Here is a 20,598-nt window from a genome sequence, read left to right as displayed (position 1 = left end):
GCGGAAAGTGACAAAATGTCAGTGCCAAGCGGGAGGTTTGACATCCTCCATCCTTCTGCTCTCACTGCTCTCCTCTAATGACGCGCTGCCGAAATGTCAGACCAATTAGCAGCTTTCCCTCTGACATTTAACTGGCAGATAGCAAAACAAATACACAAGGAGCCCACTGGACTGGACGGACAGATAGTATGTGACTAGTGGGCGCCCAATTGATTGAGAATGATGCTGCTGCACCCGCCAGAGCTAATATTAGATATTTATAAAGTCCTTTCAAAGGTTGGAACTCAGGAACTTTGTGTCTCCTAAGTAACTACAGCGGGTAGAGCAAATAATATCCGTCTTCGGCCATTTTGCAAGCCGCCTGACATTTCCGAGAAGCAGCCAGTAGTGATCAAAGCTCAAGATTCCCTCCTCTCCCTCTGTTCTTCTTCTTCTTCTCCTCTCCCTATTGCCTTTCTCTCAGCAGACATCAATCAGGCGTGCGGTGAAGCGTACACTCATTTAAAGTACCACTCCAATCCACCGTCTTCATTTCTGGGTGGTTACCGCCGCCATCAAGGCCGCAGGTGTGTATATGTGTGTGTGTGTGTGTGTCGGTGAACTCAATGTGTGTGTGCGTCTCGAGCATAGCTAAATGTCCGAAGTGTATTTTCTACTGACTTAAAGTTATTTAAATGGATCGGAGACGAGGCTATGTGCACGGAGATATTCACGCACAGCCACACACGTGTTTACAGTGATAATCAGGAGCTAACAGACAGTGGAACAAGACGGCAACAAGTAATTTAGCAAAAAAAAAAAAAAACAGCACTCCCTTTAGGCCTTAGTGTCATTCACAGTAAATCATATTTTTCTCTGTTTAAAGGGTTATCTCCCTTGCTCACACACACACACACACACACACACACACACACACACTGAGGCCTGGCCTTCAGCTGTACCATCTGGTATCTAAATCATGGGAATTACAGTCTTCTTCCTCTCCTACACACAGACACACACACACACACACACACACACACACACACACACACACACACACACACGATAACATGAGAGTAGAGAGAGGAAGAAAGAGAGGTGATTGACTGTCATTCTATTTATCATACATAGTCTCTGCATAAAGCAACATGTGACTTTTTTTTTCTCCAATAGAAATCAATATCCATCTACGCAACAGTGAGCTCTAAATTTAGCCACAAGAGACGGAGAGAAAGAAAGAGAAACAAAGTGAACGAGCGAGCTAAAGAAAGAGACAGAGAAAGAAGAGAGAGAGAGAGCACAGCTCCACGTAAATTACAATCTTCATGTTGCATTGAACTGTGAGCAACGGCACAGTCGAAAGAAAGGGGAAATGAAGGAGTGAATGAGTGAGTATAAACGCCAGTGCGCTGCCCGTCTATTAAACATTAACAGCTTCATTTACATGTAAATGACCCGACAGCTACAGAGAGAGACGTGGGAAGTAATGCCAGTTCATTGCTAAAGAGAGGAAGGGAGCGAAGGGATGGAAAAAGAGGAGAGGATGGGATGGTGAGAACAGGAGAAGGGGGGGATGAGTCTCCTTCATTTAGTAGTCTTTCACATGGGTGGAGAAGTCCACACTGTTTGATTTGTCCGACTGCACGTGCATGGGTGTGCGTTGGGGTAATAAAAAACAAAAAAACAAAAAGAAAGAAATCCACCACTGTAACGCACACTCCGATGCACGTGCACACACTCCCAGCTGATGTCCGATGGAGTGACAGACACACACACACAAACACACATTCAGACACACACACACATACACACACACACACACAACTCCCTCTCAGGCCTTTCCAAAATGGGGGAAAGAATCTCCGAAAAGTCGCTTCTTGGTGGAGGAGTGACGATGACGATGGTGTGTCTGCTCTCTGAGAGTTTTGGTGGAGATGGAGGACAAAAAATTTCAAAAAATAGTCACACAGACACACAAAACTGAAAAAGAGAAAACTCGAGTGAAACACCAAAAAGGTAAAGATGAGAGATTGTTGGGTTAGCGTGGTGTGTCGTTTTGCGTGTCGGGGCTAGCTGGGTTTGTCCGGCTAGCGCGGGGGTCAGGGGGTCGGCGTCTGAGCACTCAGCCGTCAGACACGGGTGGGGACACCCAACCGTACTTCTCGTGGGTCTTCACCAGGGACTTGAAGGTGGCCTCGGCTTCCTTACGGCTAAACGCTTTCTTGGACTTCCCTGCTTTCCTACATATACGTCCCTGTGAGGAGAGACAGAGATACAGAGAGAGAGAAGCGACGGAGGTTAGGTTGTGTGGAGAGATAAAAAAAAAATACTAAAGCCATCAAAACAAGTGAACTTATTCCTTAATGTCTTTAGTCTTTGTGGACTCTGCGCACATTTGTATTTGGTTATTTTATGCTTATGTAGAGTAGGTGACAATAATAATGTATTTTGTGACCTTCAAACAAAGCCAGGCTAGCTGTTTCCAGTCTTTGTGCTAGGCTAAGCTAACCACCTGCCGACTGTAGCCTCATATTTAATGGATGAAGATGAGAGAGGTATCAATATTCTCGTCTATCTCTGTAAAACTATTCCTTTAATGGTCTGATTCTGATATTATTTACAGTCTCATATAAAAAATTAGATGAATAAAAAAAAAAAAAAATACAGGGATTTTGTATCTCCAACAAAATTATATTCTTGGCAGTGTAGAGTTATTTTAAGCAGCATTTAGATCATCGTGTAGGTGGATAGAATTTCAAGAAAATACAACAGAACATAAATAATGATAATTTACTTTTTTCTGATGTTTTCTAGACTAAGATTTTGCTAGAGAAGAATGGGGAAGTTGGGCTCATGACCTCAGTGTTTCCAAACTCCTGGCTACAGCCCTGCATAAAAATACTAAGCACGACTTCAAGAGAAGCTATTTTCGCACACTACATTTGTTCGACTGGCTGTCTATCAAGAGAAAACAAATCATGAATGAATTTTCACCAAATTGGACAGACAAACATGTCCTGGGCCAAAGAACAATTGATTGGATGCTGGTGATGATCTAAATCTGGGATCTCTGCCATTAGGTGATGGATGTATTTTTGTTTAGCCAAAACAAAGAGACTAATGGAGAAAGAGGCTGTCTTCAAGCCCTATGGTTGTGTCTGCATGGCTGCAAAATCAACTTCATTTCAACTTTCAAGCCACTGTGTGTCAAATTTTAGGTGACAACTAACAGTTATTTTCATAACTGATTAATCTGCTAGTTATTTACTCGATGAATTGATTGGACTGTAAAATAGCCATCAGTTACCTAAAGCCAAAGGTGACATCTTTTTTGATTAATGATATAAAATAGAGAAAAACAGCAAATTATCACATTGGAGAGGCTGCAGTTTGAGAATAATCTGCTCAATTATATAAATAATAAATAATTCTAATTGCATAATTTTTCTTTGTGGGAAAATGAAACAATCCTGGAGAAAATTGATCTTCCATACAACTTCTTTCAGCCCATTTTTCTTTAAGCTTAAAGCAAGAGGAAAGAAATAATTTTGGCATACTGTCATTGATTTTTCTTTATGGCGCTTCTCAAAAAGAATATTATGTGAAAATTGAAAAAAAAAAGAAAAGCAAATGTCAAAATATTATTTCTCTGTTTTGGATATGCATCGTCAGATCAAAAGAAAGATGGTTCTCTTGTTCACAGTTGTCGGTGGTCTTGTCAAGATCACTCTGCAAAACCTGTTTCCAGACAAGCTACAGGATGACAGAGACCCAGCCCACATGTGCAGATGGGTGAACTGGATGGTGAATGCACAGCTGCAGGGTGAGATGTCGACAGGACAAGTGATCTGAATGCAGGTTGACCAACATTAGATCAATGTTTAAAGGGAGGAAAATGGCTTTTAAGATCTCAGGTGAAAATGGGGAGATAAGTGAAGAGCAGAACTGGCTGCATTTAAATGATGAATAGGTTGTAAATATGACAGAAATAAATAAATAAATGAGCAGGTTAACCCTCTCGTGCTCAGCGTGATAAACGTCTCACTCGGAGAACCGTGACATTTTCACCCAGGTGCCACCTTGCTGAAATCCTCCTTCTTTCGCACACTGGTTCTAATAATAAACGTGGGATGACATGGGGGTGGGAGGGGAGGGGTGTTGCCTGTGACGATAAAGCTGCTTATTCTGTTGTTGGCAGCCGTGCTAAGTCTTCCCTGAAGAAGAGTGCGTGGGAGGATGAAGAGAAAAAGAAACAACGATCTTCATTTTGAAAAACGAACACTCAGATACACGGCCATGACAGAGGCATGATTCAGTGGAGTTTGAACTGGATCGTTTTACATTTTAAAAATATTACCTCCGAAATACAGAAACATCACAAAGGGAAGGTCATGATAAACAGATCTGACTGCACAGTTCATCTTTGTCCACTGGTCATACTGCAGCTATATTTAAAGCTTATATCTGAGCTGTGGTTGACTCACTAGACGCACTACCCTGCAGCTGGGTAGCGTGTCAGGTATTTTACTGTCTTTGTTTGTACACCTTCTGTAACATTGCACCACTTCCCTCTACCCAAACGTTTCTTGGCAGGGAGAAAATGGCACCGAGGACACTCCGCTTCACTGAAACCAATACTAATGAAATTCTTTCACATGGCGAGCTCCTCTGCATTCTGCACTGCAGTACAGGTAAAAACCCTTATATTATTACAGTCTGCACTTTAATCCTTTAGCTTTAAGCTTCTGCCACTGGATAAATGGGGCCACTGTTCCACAGCTAAGGACACAGAGAGTTAGCCATTGTTATGTGGTGATACACACGCAGCTATGATCAACTCTTCAATCTGTTTCATTCTCTATCTGGTGGAATAATTTCACATTTTGTGAAGCGTTGCTATTCGAATTCTGGTTAGCTCCTGTTAGCTTCGGGTTAACGTAGCAGAAAGACTGGAAACGGGGAAAGAGCTAGCCTGGCTCTGTCGAAGGCAACAAAATACACCTGCCAGCACCTCTATAGCTCACTAATTAACACCTCATATGTTGTTTGTTTAATCCATATAAAAACTTGAGTGTAAACAACGGGTTATATGGCACGCAATTAGTTACTGGTCCTAGCCTATTGATATCTAGCTTACACTTTATTCCATTCACCTCCATTTTCTTGAAAGAAATCTCAAATGTAGATGTAATGTACAAGAAATGTACAATTGTTTTCTTTTGGGTGAACTGAACTTAGACTACTTGAGATGAGTTGCTAGCTTGTTTCAGTGCTAAATAAGCTATGTTAGCTTGACTAGCTATAGCTATTTACTTTACAGTCTCTGAACTTGGCGTAGCTTGTTACGATGTCATTAGCGAAATGTTAAATGCTGGCCTTGTGGTATTTATTCATCTTTTTGGTGTTTTTCTTTCCTTTTGTTTGTGTGTTTGCTTCTGTGTGGTTAACAGTGGCTGTTGTATCACTGGAACTGAGCATTTATATGTTACAATATTTTCATATTTATGCCTCAGCCACTTTACCGCTAAGCCCTATGTACAGTAGGTACATCCTGGTCGTATTGTATTTGAAAATACTATTACAATGTGTTTTATGCAACATGGATTGGAAAACGTATCGCTGTAAAACACTGGTTCACCCTTGGGCTGAAAAAATAACACTTATTTTAAACAATGTCTGCCTCAGTGTGGCGAAACAAGAGCTTAAATACAAGATTTAGGTAAAGACTAGAGAGATTAAACAAGATAACAGTTATTATATGTAATGCACCACAACATTTAGAACAGATCCGTAGATCACTACAAAGCATGGGCACTAAATTTGCTTAAATTTTCCACCTTCTTTAACAAAAAGTGGATTTTTAGGACTCCTGTTTTGAACTGTGCCTCCCTGTGCAATGAGATACATCAAACACAGCCCAATGTTAATTCTCCACTCCCGTGACATTTGATGGATGATCAGTATGTCCTATTGCGTACTCTGCTATTTTGGGTCAAAGGTGTTGCAGGGGATAAAGGGAGATGAGGTGATAACATTGAATGATCTGGAGATTAGGGTTACAGTTTCCATTCCTGTAGCAACACTGGCCTCATTTCACTGTGGAGCTTAGTGACACTCACACTCTCTCTCACTTTGTTTCTCTGTCTCACTGACAGACAAATTTTGAGGCGCTCGTCCTATCATTTCCCCTTATATTTTCAATACTGAAATCAATCCTCCATGATGAGTGATGATCATGGGTCTTTTAGATGATGATGAGTCTTTTAGTCTCATACTGAATTTGATACATGAAGCGCTTCAAATGAAGTCAGACAATTGAAACTAAGCAGAACACAGCTGATCTCACTTCCACCATGGAAACAATGACATTATTATTGAAGATGATTTGTGCTGGAAACACATAAAGTTTCCCTCTGTGTGGGAATTTCTTAGCTTGTTTTGAAAACCTGCATGCATGTTTCAATGAGTGACTCATCCAGATTTATGACATGCAGCGTCCCTTGGGGTTGTACTTTCTGTTCCTCTCTTTTACAAGGCCACATTAGAAGACAACCTCCTCTTTTCTCAAACAACTGATCCACCGAGCCTTTAACATGGAAAAACAAACCGACTGGGTGACACCTAAGCAGGGCTGTCTGAAACCTGCTCAGCCTCCCTGCGCAGCCAGAAGCCTGTAATACAGATTACCCAGGCTGACAAGCAAAGATAATGCACCGGTTGGCTGCTGTCAGAGAGCATTGGCGAAAAGCTGGGATACGTTGTTCTCTTTTCAAATCACATGCAACCTCATTATCCATGCATATCTTCACATCCCGCCATATGGAAGCTGTCACCACCTCAAAATGGCGGCCGCTGTCTTGGATTGATATTGTTATGGCAATAAGCCATTGTTAAAGAGGTGTGATTACCACGGTGATCGATGGCAGGGATGAATGTACCCTTGGCTGAACACAGTGTTGTCATTTAACCAATCGCTGTGAACACCATGTATTTGTTTTTACACACAATAGCTGGCAATTTCTCATTGGTTTGTTACCTGTGGGGAGAAGACCGGACCGTGGGTGTGTGAAGGAGCAAATTAGATGAACTGTGTTTGTATACGCTGAAAACAGCGGGTTTTTTTCATGTTAGAGAGAGCGAGAGATAAAGAAACAGAGAGATACAGATTAAGACCAGAGACAAAGAGTGTGTGAATAAGAGTCAGACAGAAAGCGAAGATTTGCTTCTGATTATGTGTATTGATTTAAGAGCCAATACAAAAATCTGTGACTCCATCTTGAAAAGGGGAAATTGAGCATTAATTAGCACCATTGTGCTTGCAGTCATCTACAAGAATGGCTCGGTATGATGCATCCAGAGAAGGACCAAGAGAGGAAGTAAAAATATCTGCTCATGATGGTAAGAATGGGCAAACAAAAGAGTGTGTGTGTGTGTGTGTGTGTGTACGCATAGTGTGTCTTGGTTCAGTTGAGCGAATGCCCTGAGCCTGTACAGTGCCATGTCAGTGTTTATCTGTTTCAGCTAAGCGCTCGCTCGTTGAGAGGGACACACTCGTGTAAAGTGGCTGCTGGGTAATCGTGTGAATGGAGATCAGTCAATGGGCAGAGCAGGGAAGGCCCCAGTGCATGTTGGGAAGCAGCTCTGGGGGTCGGTGGAGGGATTGCATAACACAGACATGTGCTTAAAGGGGTCAGGATAAACAAACAGGGATCAATGTCATCATCATCCTCATCAGATCAGTAAGGAGAGCCCCGTGGGTGCTGATGGGACTGATGGCGGGGTCATTAAAGGCTAATGCTTCTGGTTTTTTTTTGTTAGGTTTATGTCATTGGTCTTGGCTCCTCTTGTCTTTTTACTCTTTACACTGTGTAAAAATGAACTTCAACAGAACAGTGAACTCCACCACTGAGAGCAGGAAGCTTTAAAGGGGCACTCTACGGATCTTACACCTGAAGGTCAGTTTACTCATCACAAGGAAGACACCTCAGACACCAAGTGTATAATGTCTTATGTGGCTCTGGAGGGACTTTCCCTAGTCTGTAAAAATAACCTGATGATGTCATGATGTGAATCCCCAATCTTTAGTTAAGTGACACATTGTATCGATGGAAAACCCTTATAATTTTGTTTTAGTTTTTTTGTTTCTAGATATGGATCCAGGACTGCAACTGAACAATAATGAAACAGTAAAAAAAATACCTAAATTTCCAGAGCACAAGATGACTTTTGTCTGAATAAAAATCTAAATGCAAAAATATTCAATTTTCAATTTTTATAAAATTGAGAGAAACGACAAATTTACATACATTTGAGCAGCTGACACCAGGGAATGTTTTACATGTTTGATAAATAAATGATTTAGGCTAAAAAACTGTCAAAAATCCACCAGGAAACTTGTGTTACATCTGTTTCCTTCAGGTGTCTATTAATGGCTCTTGATAGCTGCTCATTTCAAGCTATATTTGACAACAGGTGGTTTATATTTTGAGATGAATAATAATGAAATAACAAAAATGACAACACTGAATTTTACATAATAAAGGTCTGAAGATAAAAACTTTGTCAGTACAAGTGATTGATAACTGGTGGGATTCCTTAGTTTTTTTTTTTTTTTATAGAAATCAACAAAGAAATCTAATTAGAAGCGCCTGCAGTGCAAAGTGACAGGAGCGGAACAGGTTATATTCAGTATTAAATGCACCATAATTGAAATGACACTGATGTACTTTCCAAACACTGCTGTAAAGACAACAATACAGCAACACAGATCAATTTCCAGACTGGCTCATGCTACAAAGGTGCCTGTATTCAACCTGATGCTGAGTTTGCCCACACTGTTTTCTACCACTGCACACCTGGGATAAATTTACTGCCACTCAAGATAGATTGCTCTATGACAGTGATTATCTTAAAATGAGAAGTATCTGAAGGAGACTAATGATCGCTTTTACTTCTGTCAAACCACTTAAAACCTTACCGCGTCCTCACCTCTGTGATTGTGTGTGTGTGTGTGTGTGTGTGTGTGTTTCCTCACATCTTCTGGTGAGGACATGTGTAGCTTTGTTGACTTTCACCTCACCACTGTGTCACCGCATGTATCCTCTCACACTAAAAATAGTGCGGGAGCTTCTAAACAAGCCAGGACACTATTGTCACAGGGTCCCGGTGCAAATAGATATATTCTCTGTGTGTGTGTGTTTAGGTTTATATATAGCTGTGTGTGCTCTGTTTGTCATGATGCATGAGAGACAAGTGCATCGTCGAGAAAATTAGGACATGAAACGCGTGCAGGCACATGTGTAGACACACACCCACAGAAGAGGCAAACAAAGAGATAAAGAGATGCACACACACACAGGAATAATTAATCAATATTGTTTCCATTAGCAAACTGGAGATGGAAGACACTGCACCATAATTAGGGAGCACTGCAGAGCCGCTAGCTCATCTCCTCAAGCAGCAAATCAAGATGAGCACACACACATCGTTCTCTTTCTCTCTCTCTCTCTCTCTCTCTGCTTTGGGTACAAGTTTTGCATGACCTCTCTTGGTAGCAGATGCTTAATGACCACAGATGACTCGGGAATAATGTTAAGTTATATCATCAAAGCTAAAAAAAAAAAAAAGCACTGAGGTTGGGCAGGAGAATCCATTGACAGTTTACATAAGGTCTCCTGCCACAGCGCCGTCACACTGTGACGTCAAAAGAGAGTGAGTGAGGTGCATGAAGCGGACTCTACGGATGAAATGACTGGAAAGTGAGACAAATGTGAGCATTAAAAAACACATTAGAAAACAATCTTTCCTATCTGGGTGGAAAATAGAAAAATCTAGTCAAACGATTATAGCCTGGAGTGCATTTAGAGATGCAGCTATTTCCATTGGAAATGCAGAGGAGCTGCTGCTGCTGCTGCTGCTGCTGCAGTGCACTGAAGATGTGAAAAACAGATTTGACAGGATTACATAATCCAGTCAGTCTAAGTCATTGAGGACTGCTGGTAGGTAAGCTACCTGCTGTCTCTATTTATTCATCTGTTTCTCCATCCCAGCTTTTTCTATCACACTCTGCACGTGTTGAATACTTCTCTTATTCCCCTTTTATAATAATCTGATAGGAGCACAGCTATTGTGACACTGCATTACAAGCTGCATGGGGACTTTTCCGTTGCATGGCAGCAGGTCTTTTGTTGTCAAAGGAAGCTGATTTATGTAGGTGATAAAGCGGGACTGCAGAGAGGAGCTGGCATCGAGATACTGAGCGTTGCACTACATGAAATGGCTGCCATAAAGTCCCATAAAGATTAATAATATTCACAATCATGGGTTTGCTCATAGCAGAGAGGAGGGCAGGTGAGGAGACAAGAGGTCTGAGATATTACAGTGCAGCACCTACAGCTCACACAGTGATAGGAAAGGCTGTAAATAGTCTACAGATACAGAATATAAGCCAATTTGACCAAATATTTCTTTCTTGTAATGATATTCCTCTTTAAAAAATTAAAAAAGTAAAACCTAATTGGATGCACTTGTTTCAGGATTTTCCACTGGTGATCTCTCCACTGGTGTCCAAAAATGACACTTGATTCAGGAGCTTATAATTGCCAGATGAGATTAATTAATTGAATTAAAAGAAATAACCTAATGGTTTAAAACTTCATATAGACCATAGACTAAAAGTCGTGGCATGGTGGACATGTGTTGTATGGTGGACATATGTTGTATGTGCATAAAAGCAGTTTCACACGTTAATTACATATGACGCATGGATGCCTAATGGAATTGCTCATATCCAGTGCGTGTCATGGCTTAAAATAAAAGGTAGCAGAGATGATTAACATGTCGTGTGGGTGATGATATTCCAAGCAAGGACCCTCACCCACCAGCCCCTTCCTCCCCTCACCTGTCCTTTTACGAGGCTGGCTGCAAACTGCCTCATGACCGCCTCCACCGTGTAGGCGCTGGACCATCCGCGGGGGGTCAACAGCTCCATGCATATGGCCCCGCCATCCAGCACGTAGCCGTTCTCCAACCGGGGCGTCAGGACCCGCATGAACGGCGGCGAGAAGGGGAAATTGTCGGGAAAGGTGACGTTGAGCAGTATGAACTCGGTGCAGGTCTCCTTCATGTCCTGCCACAGCGCCGAGTCCTTGTCCACCTGGTGCAGCTTGACGTTCCAGTCATACAGGTTGTCCTCCACCAGCTCCACCGTGATGAAGTTGTCCCCTAACCTCCTGATCTCCTGTAGCTCCTTCATCAGCCTCCGCGTCCGGACCTGGGTGCAGTGTTGCCGATGAGGCGCCAGCGGTGCTATCGAGGAGGCACTGGTCGCTTTACTCCCGCCTCCTCCCGTCTGCTGTTTCTCCTTCGCATCCTTGCCCTGCTTATCCTTGCCGGTCGGCTTGTCCTTGCCGTGCTGGTCCAGCTTCCTCGCCTTAATCTCCGGGGTGCTCAGGATGTTGGTTTCGTTGGCGGTCTGACAGTGTTTGTTGGCGTTGTTTTTCTGGTTCCCTTTGGTCCCCTTTAACGAGCCCTGGTGGTGCTTTGGGTCCTCGGTGTCTCGGTCGTGCAGACGGATCAGACCGATCTTCCGCAGTAGGGTGGCCATAATTTTTTATAGATCTATATTTCTCCGCCGATCCCCCCGCACAGGGGCGAGATTCACCCTTTCAAGTCGGTTCCCGCTCACAGAGACGACCTTTATTGATGGTGATTATTAACCTTGTTGTACCGCAATCCCCCCTCCGTTCACTGCAGCCTCAGGATGAACACTACCGGGGAGCCTGAGCTGTTTTCTCCTCAGTGCATCATCTCGACATCAGCTCGACTAAAAATCAAACACAATGAAACAGCAAATAAATGCGAGTTCAGATGACAGACAACACCAAAAATAAATGCTCAAAACAGATCAATGGAATTTGGTCATTTTTTTTCCTGCAAGTGGACCGACACCATGACTGTGACTGCAGTTGTTCCATGATAGGACGATGCATTACGCAGAACTACGGAGGTGATCTTGTAATTACACGTTAAACATTATACCATAGTGCAGGAATATGCCGTAGGAAAATCACAGAGGGAACCATACAGGCTACAAGACAGGGTATTGAAGGATAAAATGCATGTACTGTATCATCATAGAGAATAAAAATAACCAATGAAGGTGACTATAAGATCTCTACAGGCGTTCGTAACACATCAAACATAAACTGTAAGTCCTTATCATAAGACCACCATAGATTTTCCCCTTACGCGTCTCCTCCTGCCCACACAGACCCGATATTAGACCAGCAATCCGACAGCAGACCGTGCTTACCGAGGACGATTAAAATCCGGAGTAAGTCCGTGTTATGTCCCGTGATGTAGCCCGGACTGTGTGTAAGGAAAAAAGAAGATATGGCTCCACCATCCAGTAGACCTGCCGTCGGTGAGCGCTGCAGTGTGGAGGAGAGCCTTTGATGTGTGTAGTGCAGCTGCGGCAGCTCCAGCTTTAATGCAGCCCAGGACGAGCCAGCCCCCGGTAATGCCTCTGAGCCAGTCTGTCCACACCGGCGAAGCGCTGCAACAGTTTGGTTTTTTCAAAATAAAAGCCCCGGAGTTAGGTTACGTTCAAGGAAAACCAAGCACCAATGGGGGAACATGGTTTAGGCTATATGAAATTACAGCATTGACATATCCCAGTTGGTAATTACCATTACAATTAGGACCATAACAAATCAGCTAAGCTACTTTAAATTGTTGCATTTTCCAGTAAAACTCCCAAGCCCACATACATCTTTAATACTACATAAACCCAATGACTATTGGGTGTATAATGAAAATGGACAGCAAACCACACAATGCTTATTATATATTATATAATACTTAATTATTTCTTACAGGGGAAAAAAGAGCTTGAATAGCCTCTAGCAAAGCGTAGGTTTTATACTATAAACATAACAATGGCTCCAATACACCAAGAATGAATCACACAGAAAAAAACAAAGAAAATGTGAAATATTAGTTAGTTAGTTACAGAGCAGTTCTACAGCTATCAAATAAATGTTTAGGCAACTGATACAAATATAGAATAATTGTTAATCATAATTGTTAATCATAATCTACAGTCAACAGTGTATCTGGGAAACCTCTTTTAGGGTCAGAAATTAAAAACTGTATTGTATTATTGCTGTATCATAAACTGTATCATACACAAAAAATATCGTTATAGTTTGTTGTAGTGCATTTAGGGACTAAATCAGTCCCTTGACCAGCCAAGTTGCCTTAACTGTTAAACACAATAACATTGCTTTTATTTTGAAGGTTTATGGCGTATTTCCGGGTTTATTCTGGCTAACCCTGCTAACTTGGCGTTCCTGTGTTTACCTGGAAGAATAGAGACTTGGCAGGTTAACTATGCCAGAGGAATGTAGTCTCAACAATATTGACATTCACTTTCACTTTCAGACTCCCATTTACACCAGTTCTGTCAGTGCGTGCATTTTACAGATTAATGAATGACTAAGAATATTCAAATATCAGAGTAAACTACAATCTTCAGCCCTTAATGTTAGGACTGACCTATACAACTATAAAGACATGTATTATTCAGAATATTATTAAGATGTGCAAACCTTATTTCACACAGATTAATGGCTTAAGTAATTGCTCACCCCCTCATTGCCCTGCTTCGTTTCCACACAGCAAATAGAAAAGAAAATTAATTCTGCCAACATAATGATAGCATGGAAACACAGGTCTATCAGTAAGATAGTGTAGTTTTATAGAAGTCACAGTGGAGAATGAACAGTGAAGTCTGAAAACACCTTTTACAAACAATTGACTGTCTCAGAACACGTTCAGGAATTATTGACAGTAATTTCAGTCACACATGAAAGGATTAGTTTATGACTGAATTTTATAAATGATAACTCTGGTGTTAGGCCTTTCCTTCAAGAGGTGTGTTTCTGCTTCTGAGTTTAGAATTTAATTGACACTTTGAAACAACATTGCACTCTTTTAGGTTGAGAATTTTCATGACAGACTACCATAATTGATAAGGACATATTTCCAAATGAATAATAGGCTATATATTTGCAGTGTTATCTAAATAAACATGCTATTTACCTTCGGTGCAGCTGCTGTTATAGATGCAGTTAAGTTACTCTGCAGTGCCGAACTCAGTTCATTTTATGCTCTTCACAAAGAAGCCTCTTCCCAACACGCAGCACGACACTTTGAGCCTCTAAGGGCCGGAAAACGGCAGTCAGTCATTGTTTGTTACCTAGGTAGCAGAACAGTACCCGCAGCAATTGGCTATTCTACTGCCGTAAAGTACTTCGACGCTGTGGCTGTCGTCTTGTCGGTGGCTAACAGTAAACAGCGTTTGTTTGACCAAGGGACTCTCCTAAACGGAGTGATTTCTATTTATTTTAGTGCTTAAGTAACAGTTGATTAACATGGCTGAAAAATTTGACAACCTGGAGGAGCATCTGGAGAAATTTATCGAGAATATTCGACAGCTGGGAATCATCGTCAGCGACTTCCAGCCTAGCAGCCAGGCAGGACTCAACCAGAAACTGTGAGTCATGTTTTGTCGAGCTCGTTAACACGGTACCAGTCCGTAAATAAACAGTATGTTGACCCGTTCTGCTGTGTTTTCTTTTCAGAAATTTCATGATATCTGGTCTACAAGACATCGAGAAGTGCCGTCAACAGCTTCATGAGATCAACGTACCGCTGGAGGTCTTTGAGTGAGTCCTTTACGTTACATTGTTGTGCCTGTCCGGTTTTATAAGCTACATTGTCGCCTTGTCTTTACACTTCCGGTTTTCTCTGGCATTGCTATGTCACATACATATGCATATTGTTGTGTTGAGAGAATACATTTAGCTCCGTGTCAATGCCACGCCAAACCCCATTCGTAAATCCTACAATTTTATTTTTCATTCCTTGCCCCGAAAATCTGGTAATGTTACCGTCCTGATAATACATTTATTCTTGATTGTTGTGAACTACTTTAATATTCGGTATACACATATTACAAAAATAACATTTTCAACTGTCAGAACTGGTTCACTCTATTTGTTGCCACTCCTCATGGTGTACTCGGATTAGGTGGATTAGGATTGTTAACATAAAATAAGCAAACAAAACGTTTACTGAAATAAAGATTCTGTTTTATTCTGTCACATCTTGTTATCATTTATTCGTTTTATTCATTTAATTTGTCTTTCTATTTATTATTTATTAAATACATCACATGCCACATCAAAAAGTCAAAGTCATATAGGAAAACGGTGTCATAAAGTGTCATATATTTTGGACCAATTTACCATATTTAGATAATGGAGTTTATAATACCTTATCTATGCTTCATAGTTCAGCTGGTATTATGCCCTGTGTTTGTAGATACATTGACCAAGGTCGAAACCCTCAGCTGTACACCAAGGAATGTTTGGAGAGAGCCTTGGCGAGGAACGAGCAAGTCAAGGGGAAGATCGACACTATGACGGTAAGAGATAATGTTGCTAACATTCCCTGCCAATGACACTACAAGACTAAACAAAGCCTTCAAAACAGTTCACTGATTAAATACTCCTAAGCATATTTAGTTATTCACAAAAAGATGAAGTTCCCTTTCAAGGATCATCCTCATTATACAAAAAGGCATATGCTGTAGATAGCCCTCACTGTTATAGTGGCTTTGTCTGTTGATAATTAATGAATTGTCCTTGGACACAATGCTAAAATCCTTTTGAAGTTCAGTAGAAGCTCTGCCTCACAAAACAGTTGATTTATGGATTTATTCTATATTCAGGTGTGTTTAACATTTCAACTGCATTATTTGGAAATGCAGTTAAGAACAAGTCAGGTTTTACTGATCAGGTCTTAAGTTACTGTGTCTTTGGTACAAATGTACAAAATCTTAGTTATTTTTCGCATAAAATGAAAATAAATAATAAACCAATAATAAACTAACTTCTGCTGTTGTATTTCCTTTTACTGCAGAAATTCAAGAGCCTTCTCATCTCAGAGCTCAGCAAAGTTTTTCCAGAAGAAATGTCCAAGTACAAGGCTATACATGGAGAAGATGCCCCCTCCTAGTGACACCTACACCATGACCCCCCGACCTTCAATCTGTGACCCTCAAAAAAAATGAAAGCCTGGATGGAGTTTGAGCAAATTGGATCCTGTGTGGGTGCCAGCGGAATATGAAAATACCAAGTTATTATTTTTCATGAATGTTGTGATGCAGTTGCTGACCAGTATCCTGAGGGAGACGCTTTTCTTTCTGCTCAGCACCCTGACTCAGCCAAATCCCTTCTCTTCTTTTAATTTCTAAACTTCATTTAAAGGAATGCAAATCAACAGCAAGTATACGGGAGAACTAGAAAGGAGAAACAAATAGTTTTTTCTGTGCTGGCTTGTTATGTTGCCAAGAGACACATTTGTTTTTAATGCCCCCTTTGATGCATGGACACAGAGTTTGCAGCAGAATATGTCTACAGCTCCCAACTGTACAGACAAAAATGTTACAGCGCCTGTCTGATTGTGCATCAACAGATTTACCCCATCAGTTGTACATACAGTGTATTTATACTCTTAAACTCTACTTTTTGTAATTCTTCCTAATCATTGTGCAACATGCATTTGTACCACACACAGTTCATAACATTTTGTATCAAGCTCAGGTTTCTAATGGCCATGATAATTGAATGCAAATGTTATTTGAAGGTACTACTGTGCCTGATCACATGGTCAGAAATGTGTCCACTCTTTATTTGTAACTTGTTTGTACTATAATGTTTGTTAATAAATTATCCTTGTTGGACTGATATTGTGTTTAGTCCCTTTTGTTACAATGGTAATCTTATATTTTTGGATAGAAGTGTTGAATCAAATAAGTTGCATACAGGATGTTTATGTGCTTCAGAATTATTGACTATTTGTTATAAAGGTGCAACAATTAATACAGTTTCATCGAGTATTTGTTGGCTTCCATCTAAAATAAAGAATAAAATATATAAAGATCGCCTAAAGTTGATACACACTGAAAAACTAATACTAAAAATATATAAGTACAGCAGGATGGGCTTACACCTAAAGAGTGGAATCCAAGGACGGTTTTCTCTGCCAATGTGGAATGTGATCAAAATATTTGACGATTTAAGTATCTTTAAAAATGCAATGCAACATATACTGTGCTACATGTTTCCCCTATAATATTTTTCAGGAATGAATGTCAATATCAACATCAAAGTATATTGCTGAAAAATTAATAATTAATTGATTAATAATTCTAATTTATATCTGTAGAATTTGTTTTAAAACCCCAAAAATATAATTTGAGGGTGAACATAAAGGATTAAAACATGAGTAAATGTGTTGTTGGACCACCTGCAGACATGACCTCCATGAACATGATGAAGTGTCAGTAACATGCTCGAGGTCATTCAGCTCAAGTGTCGTCTCCACAACGTCTTGTATTGTAACTATACACTGCCTGAGTAAGTGTGTGTCTACCCACGGTATCTATAAGACAGGGACGGATGCCCCAGAAACAGACAGGGCTGTGTCATCAGGCAGTTCGCGGCCCAACACGCCTCCTCCTGCTGGGGCTTAACCACAGTGACACGCCCCTCTGACCGTGGAGACCGATCCTCTGGGACAGAAGGAGGGAAATGAGCCCTGTTATTGGTTTGTGATCTATGCCGCAGGGTAATACAGACAGCCCTCTTCCCTTGCTGTCACATTTCCCTGAGGATTTCCATACGCGCGTCTCATTTAGTCAACTGTGGTTTAGTGAGGACTCAGCCTCCACCTTTTAATGGGGGAGGAGGAGAGGAGAGGCCAGATTTCAGAGACAGAGAGGTCTGTTTCTTATTTGGTCTCTAAACCTTAGGTGTTGCATGAACTGTGGGTGTTATAATTTAGTTAAGACAATGCAAATAGGCTCATTCTCCTATAACATAACCATGGTTAATACTTTTCATTCTTAGTTCTTCAGGGAATCATTTGTACAATAAATATGAAGTAGCTTAGCTTAGCACAAAGACTGAAAACCATGGATGTATATTAAGAACTGGATACCAGACTCAAACATGGTGCCCAGTCACTTCCATGAATATTGCTCGCCTAGTGCATGAGCATCCGAGTTTTCTTCCAAGGAATAACGATGTTCCTGCTTGTGCATGAGTTCAGTGTACTTGTGCATTTTATTTGTATGGATCATTTAATTTCCATGTTCATACAACCAATATTAAAAAAAGTTAATCTTTTGATAAGTGTCATAAAATTCTAATTATATCCACTGTGATTAAAAAAATAAATGAACAATCGTCAAATGGTGGGTTAGTGTGGTTTAAAGAGGAAAAAGCTGGTGTCCAAGCCAACAGTGTTGATGGGAAATGTTGTTTAAATGGGAGTAATAAAAGAGATAGAGGTAGAAGCTATCAGAGTTTATGACACTGTCAATTCATTACACAAAGTAAAACAAAGAAGAACCTGATCCAACAGGGGCCCAAGGACAGCCACACTTGATCCGAGTAGACCCAAGGATAATTAGACCCAATTCAAAATGCAACCACCCCGAACAGACCCAAATACAGAGAGAGAACACCAACACTGCCAGCAGCATGATGCAACATCAATTATTGAGCAGCCGCGGCTGAAAAGAAATAAATGCATGTGCTTCACAATTCACAATGTCTGTCTTTGAATAAAAAAAAACAAAACATATTTTCTCCAAACAGGATTAAGTGCCATCAAATATTAGACATATTAAGCAATACAACCTTATCCAACTGACCCGAGTTAAGTACAGTTTGCACTTGGACCTGACCCAGATCTCAGGTGGGTTCTCAGTATCTAGTAAACAAATGCACACAAGTGTCCTATGTACCTAAAGAGAATGGAAACCTGCGACGCCATTAGCAGAGTAGACGTAGCGATCACCTCACAGTGTACCACTACTCCTCAGTAAAGATGCAAACAGGCCTGTTTTTAACTCGGAGCACCTGGAACTTCTTTAAACCAATGCTGTCAGTCCCTTCTGTTGCCCTGCTATTCATTTCTAGCCTGTCTTTACCCTTTAACTCCGTTCTTGTGTGTTTTGATGATGAACATCCTCACTGCGGCGAGTCACAGCGGTGTTGGTCAAGGGCACCTTTTCAATCCAATAACAAGCCAATTTGGAGGGATGAGAAATTAAATTAAATGCTGTTTTCATCCAGTTTGAGTTTGTGTCTGCGCACCATGACATTTCTTTCACAGGGTGACACTGTGTGGGGATGTGCGTCGTGATGCTTGACTAAACCAGAAGAGGGGAAGACGGAGAGGGGAGGACTATTGTACTGTAAATATGCCTCTGTATGAAGTGCTGATGTGTTTTTGGTGACTCATCCAAGGTGACTGAGTCTCTCTCTCTCCTCTTTCTCTTCCCTCCATTCACCTCCTCTTCTTGTGCGCTCAGGCCCGACACCCCCGAACGAACCTCTTCTTCCGTTACCTAGGTTACTCTCTTCCCTCTTTTTCAATGGCCGACACTTTTTTCTTCTTCTGTGGCATCTTCCTCTGCATTCTCCCGAGCAGCGGCAGTTTGTCAGTCGAATGTCAGAGGTGTTGACTGAAATGATTCATGTGGAGGTGGATCCTCTTCCCCTTTGTTATTTGTCATTCTCGTCGGCTTAAAGGGTAGTTAAGGAGGACAGAGTTCATATAACACGCTGGGTGGAATAAATACTGTGATCGCCAGATCCTGTGATATTTCATTTTGTCCGCTGGAAGAGGCCTCCATTCTCCAATTTCAGGGTGTAAATGGGACGCTTAACAAATTGCTTCTCAAAAACAAAGGACACGAGTGCATCGCCCCACTGACTCTGTAGGTATCACATTGCAAAAGAGTGTTAGTATCAGGTGACTTGTTGCCTTTGCAGTCTTTAAATAGTCGTTCAATCCCATGAAAACATTAATTTAGTCCAAACAAAAGTATTAACAAACCTCCAAAATAAGCTAGAAATGAGTTTTATGTCCAGCTTTTATTTTTGCTTAGCTCTAGATTTTAAAATTCATATTAATTCAATATGGTTTGTATATATATGTTCTCTGCCGCTGAGAGCCGGAGCTAGCTGGTTAGCATGCTAACTTCAGTAGAAGAAAAGACATGATAGAGACAAGAGTTAACATTGGCGTTGCTTTCCTCCACTGGAGACAGCTCTTGTTGAGTGAAGGAATGAAGTTTGATGCTGAACAATGTTCCTTCTAGACTGGTAAGTAAACAGCTGTTAATGCTAACGCTAGCTATGTAGCAATAGCAAAACTTACAAATATGTCCTTTACCTCTGTAGCAAGATGAATGTTCGCAGCGCCACCTCCTTATTTTCCCAGATCTTTTTGAAAAATGTTCCTGGGGTTCAATATATTATCCAATAATATCCAGTTATCAATATTATTCATGTATTTTAGATTTTGACATAGGTTTTCTTCCTCTGAAGCACAAGAGGAACAGACGATCTGGTTTCACTTTGGTTCTCTGTTCTGCACTGGGTACTGACTTTAGTGCGCTTTACCCTTGAAGCCTTTCCTCTTGCCGCCTTTGAACTGTCAGACCTTTAGCAGCTTGGCCGTGCTTCAACATTT

General features: G+C 41.1%; 2 protein-coding genes across 2 annotated transcripts; one reads left to right on the top strand and one right to left on the bottom strand.

Moving 5' to 3' along the window:
- Positions 1 to 2,104: 2,104 nt before the first annotated feature.
- Positions 2,105 to 11,543, bottom strand: ube2ql1 (ubiquitin conjugating enzyme E2 Q family like 1). Its single transcript, XM_022760943.1, has 2 exons — positions 10,883 to 11,543; positions 2,105 to 2,236 (listed from the first exon to the last, which is right to left on the bottom strand). Exons 1-2 carry the CDS (start codon positions 11,234 to 11,236, stop codon positions 2,105 to 2,107), a joined length of 486 nt encoding a protein of 161 aa, XP_022616664.1. The 5' UTR covers positions 11,237 to 11,543.
- Positions 11,544 to 14,291: 2,748 nt separating this feature from the next.
- On the top strand, positions 14,292 to 16,796 carry med10 (mediator complex subunit 10). The gene is made up of 4 exons (XM_022760934.1): positions 14,292 to 14,539; positions 14,628 to 14,711; positions 15,370 to 15,472; positions 15,970 to 16,796. The coding sequence occupies exons 1-4, from the start codon at positions 14,418 to 14,420 to the stop codon at positions 16,063 to 16,065; spliced, it is 405 nt and encodes a 134-aa protein (XP_022616655.1). The 5' UTR covers positions 14,292 to 14,417; the 3' UTR covers positions 16,066 to 16,796.
- The last annotated feature ends 3,802 nt before the right edge of the window (positions 16,797 to 20,598 follow it).

The sequence above is a fragment of the Seriola dumerili genome, unplaced genomic scaffold (genome assembly GCF_002260705.1).
Source record: "Seriola dumerili isolate Sdu_G_001 unplaced genomic scaffold, Sdu_1.0 BDQW01000378.1, whole genome shotgun sequence".
NCBI lineage: Eukaryota > Metazoa > Chordata > Actinopteri > Carangiformes > Carangidae > Seriola > Seriola dumerili.
The sequence above is the reverse complement of the archived record's forward strand: the minus strand, read 5'-3'. Positions and strand labels throughout refer to the sequence as shown.

What these genes read in the sequence shown, in the direction of transcription:
- ube2ql1 (XM_022760943.1), bottom strand. Translation starts at nt 11,236, where the DNA reads ATGAAGGAGCTACAGGAGATCAGGAGGTTAGGGGACAACTTCATCACG. An exon ending in CCAGCCTCGTAAAAGGACAG is followed by an intron (nt 2,237 to 10,882) that starts GTGAGGGGAGGA and finishes CTCTCCTCACAG; the next exon opens with GGACGTATATGTAGGAAAGC.
- med10 (XM_022760934.1), top strand. Translation starts at nt 14,418, where the DNA reads ATGGCTGAAAAATTTGACAACCTGGAGGAGCATCTGGAGAAATTTATC. An exon ending in GTACCGCTGGAGGTCTTTGA is followed by an intron (nt 14,712 to 15,369) that starts GTGAGTCCTTTA and finishes CTGTGTTTGTAG; the next exon opens with ATACATTGACCAAGGTCGAA. An exon ending in GGAAGATCGACACTATGACG is followed by an intron (nt 15,473 to 15,969) that starts GTAAGAGATAAT and finishes CTTTTACTGCAG; the next exon opens with AAATTCAAGAGCCTTCTCAT.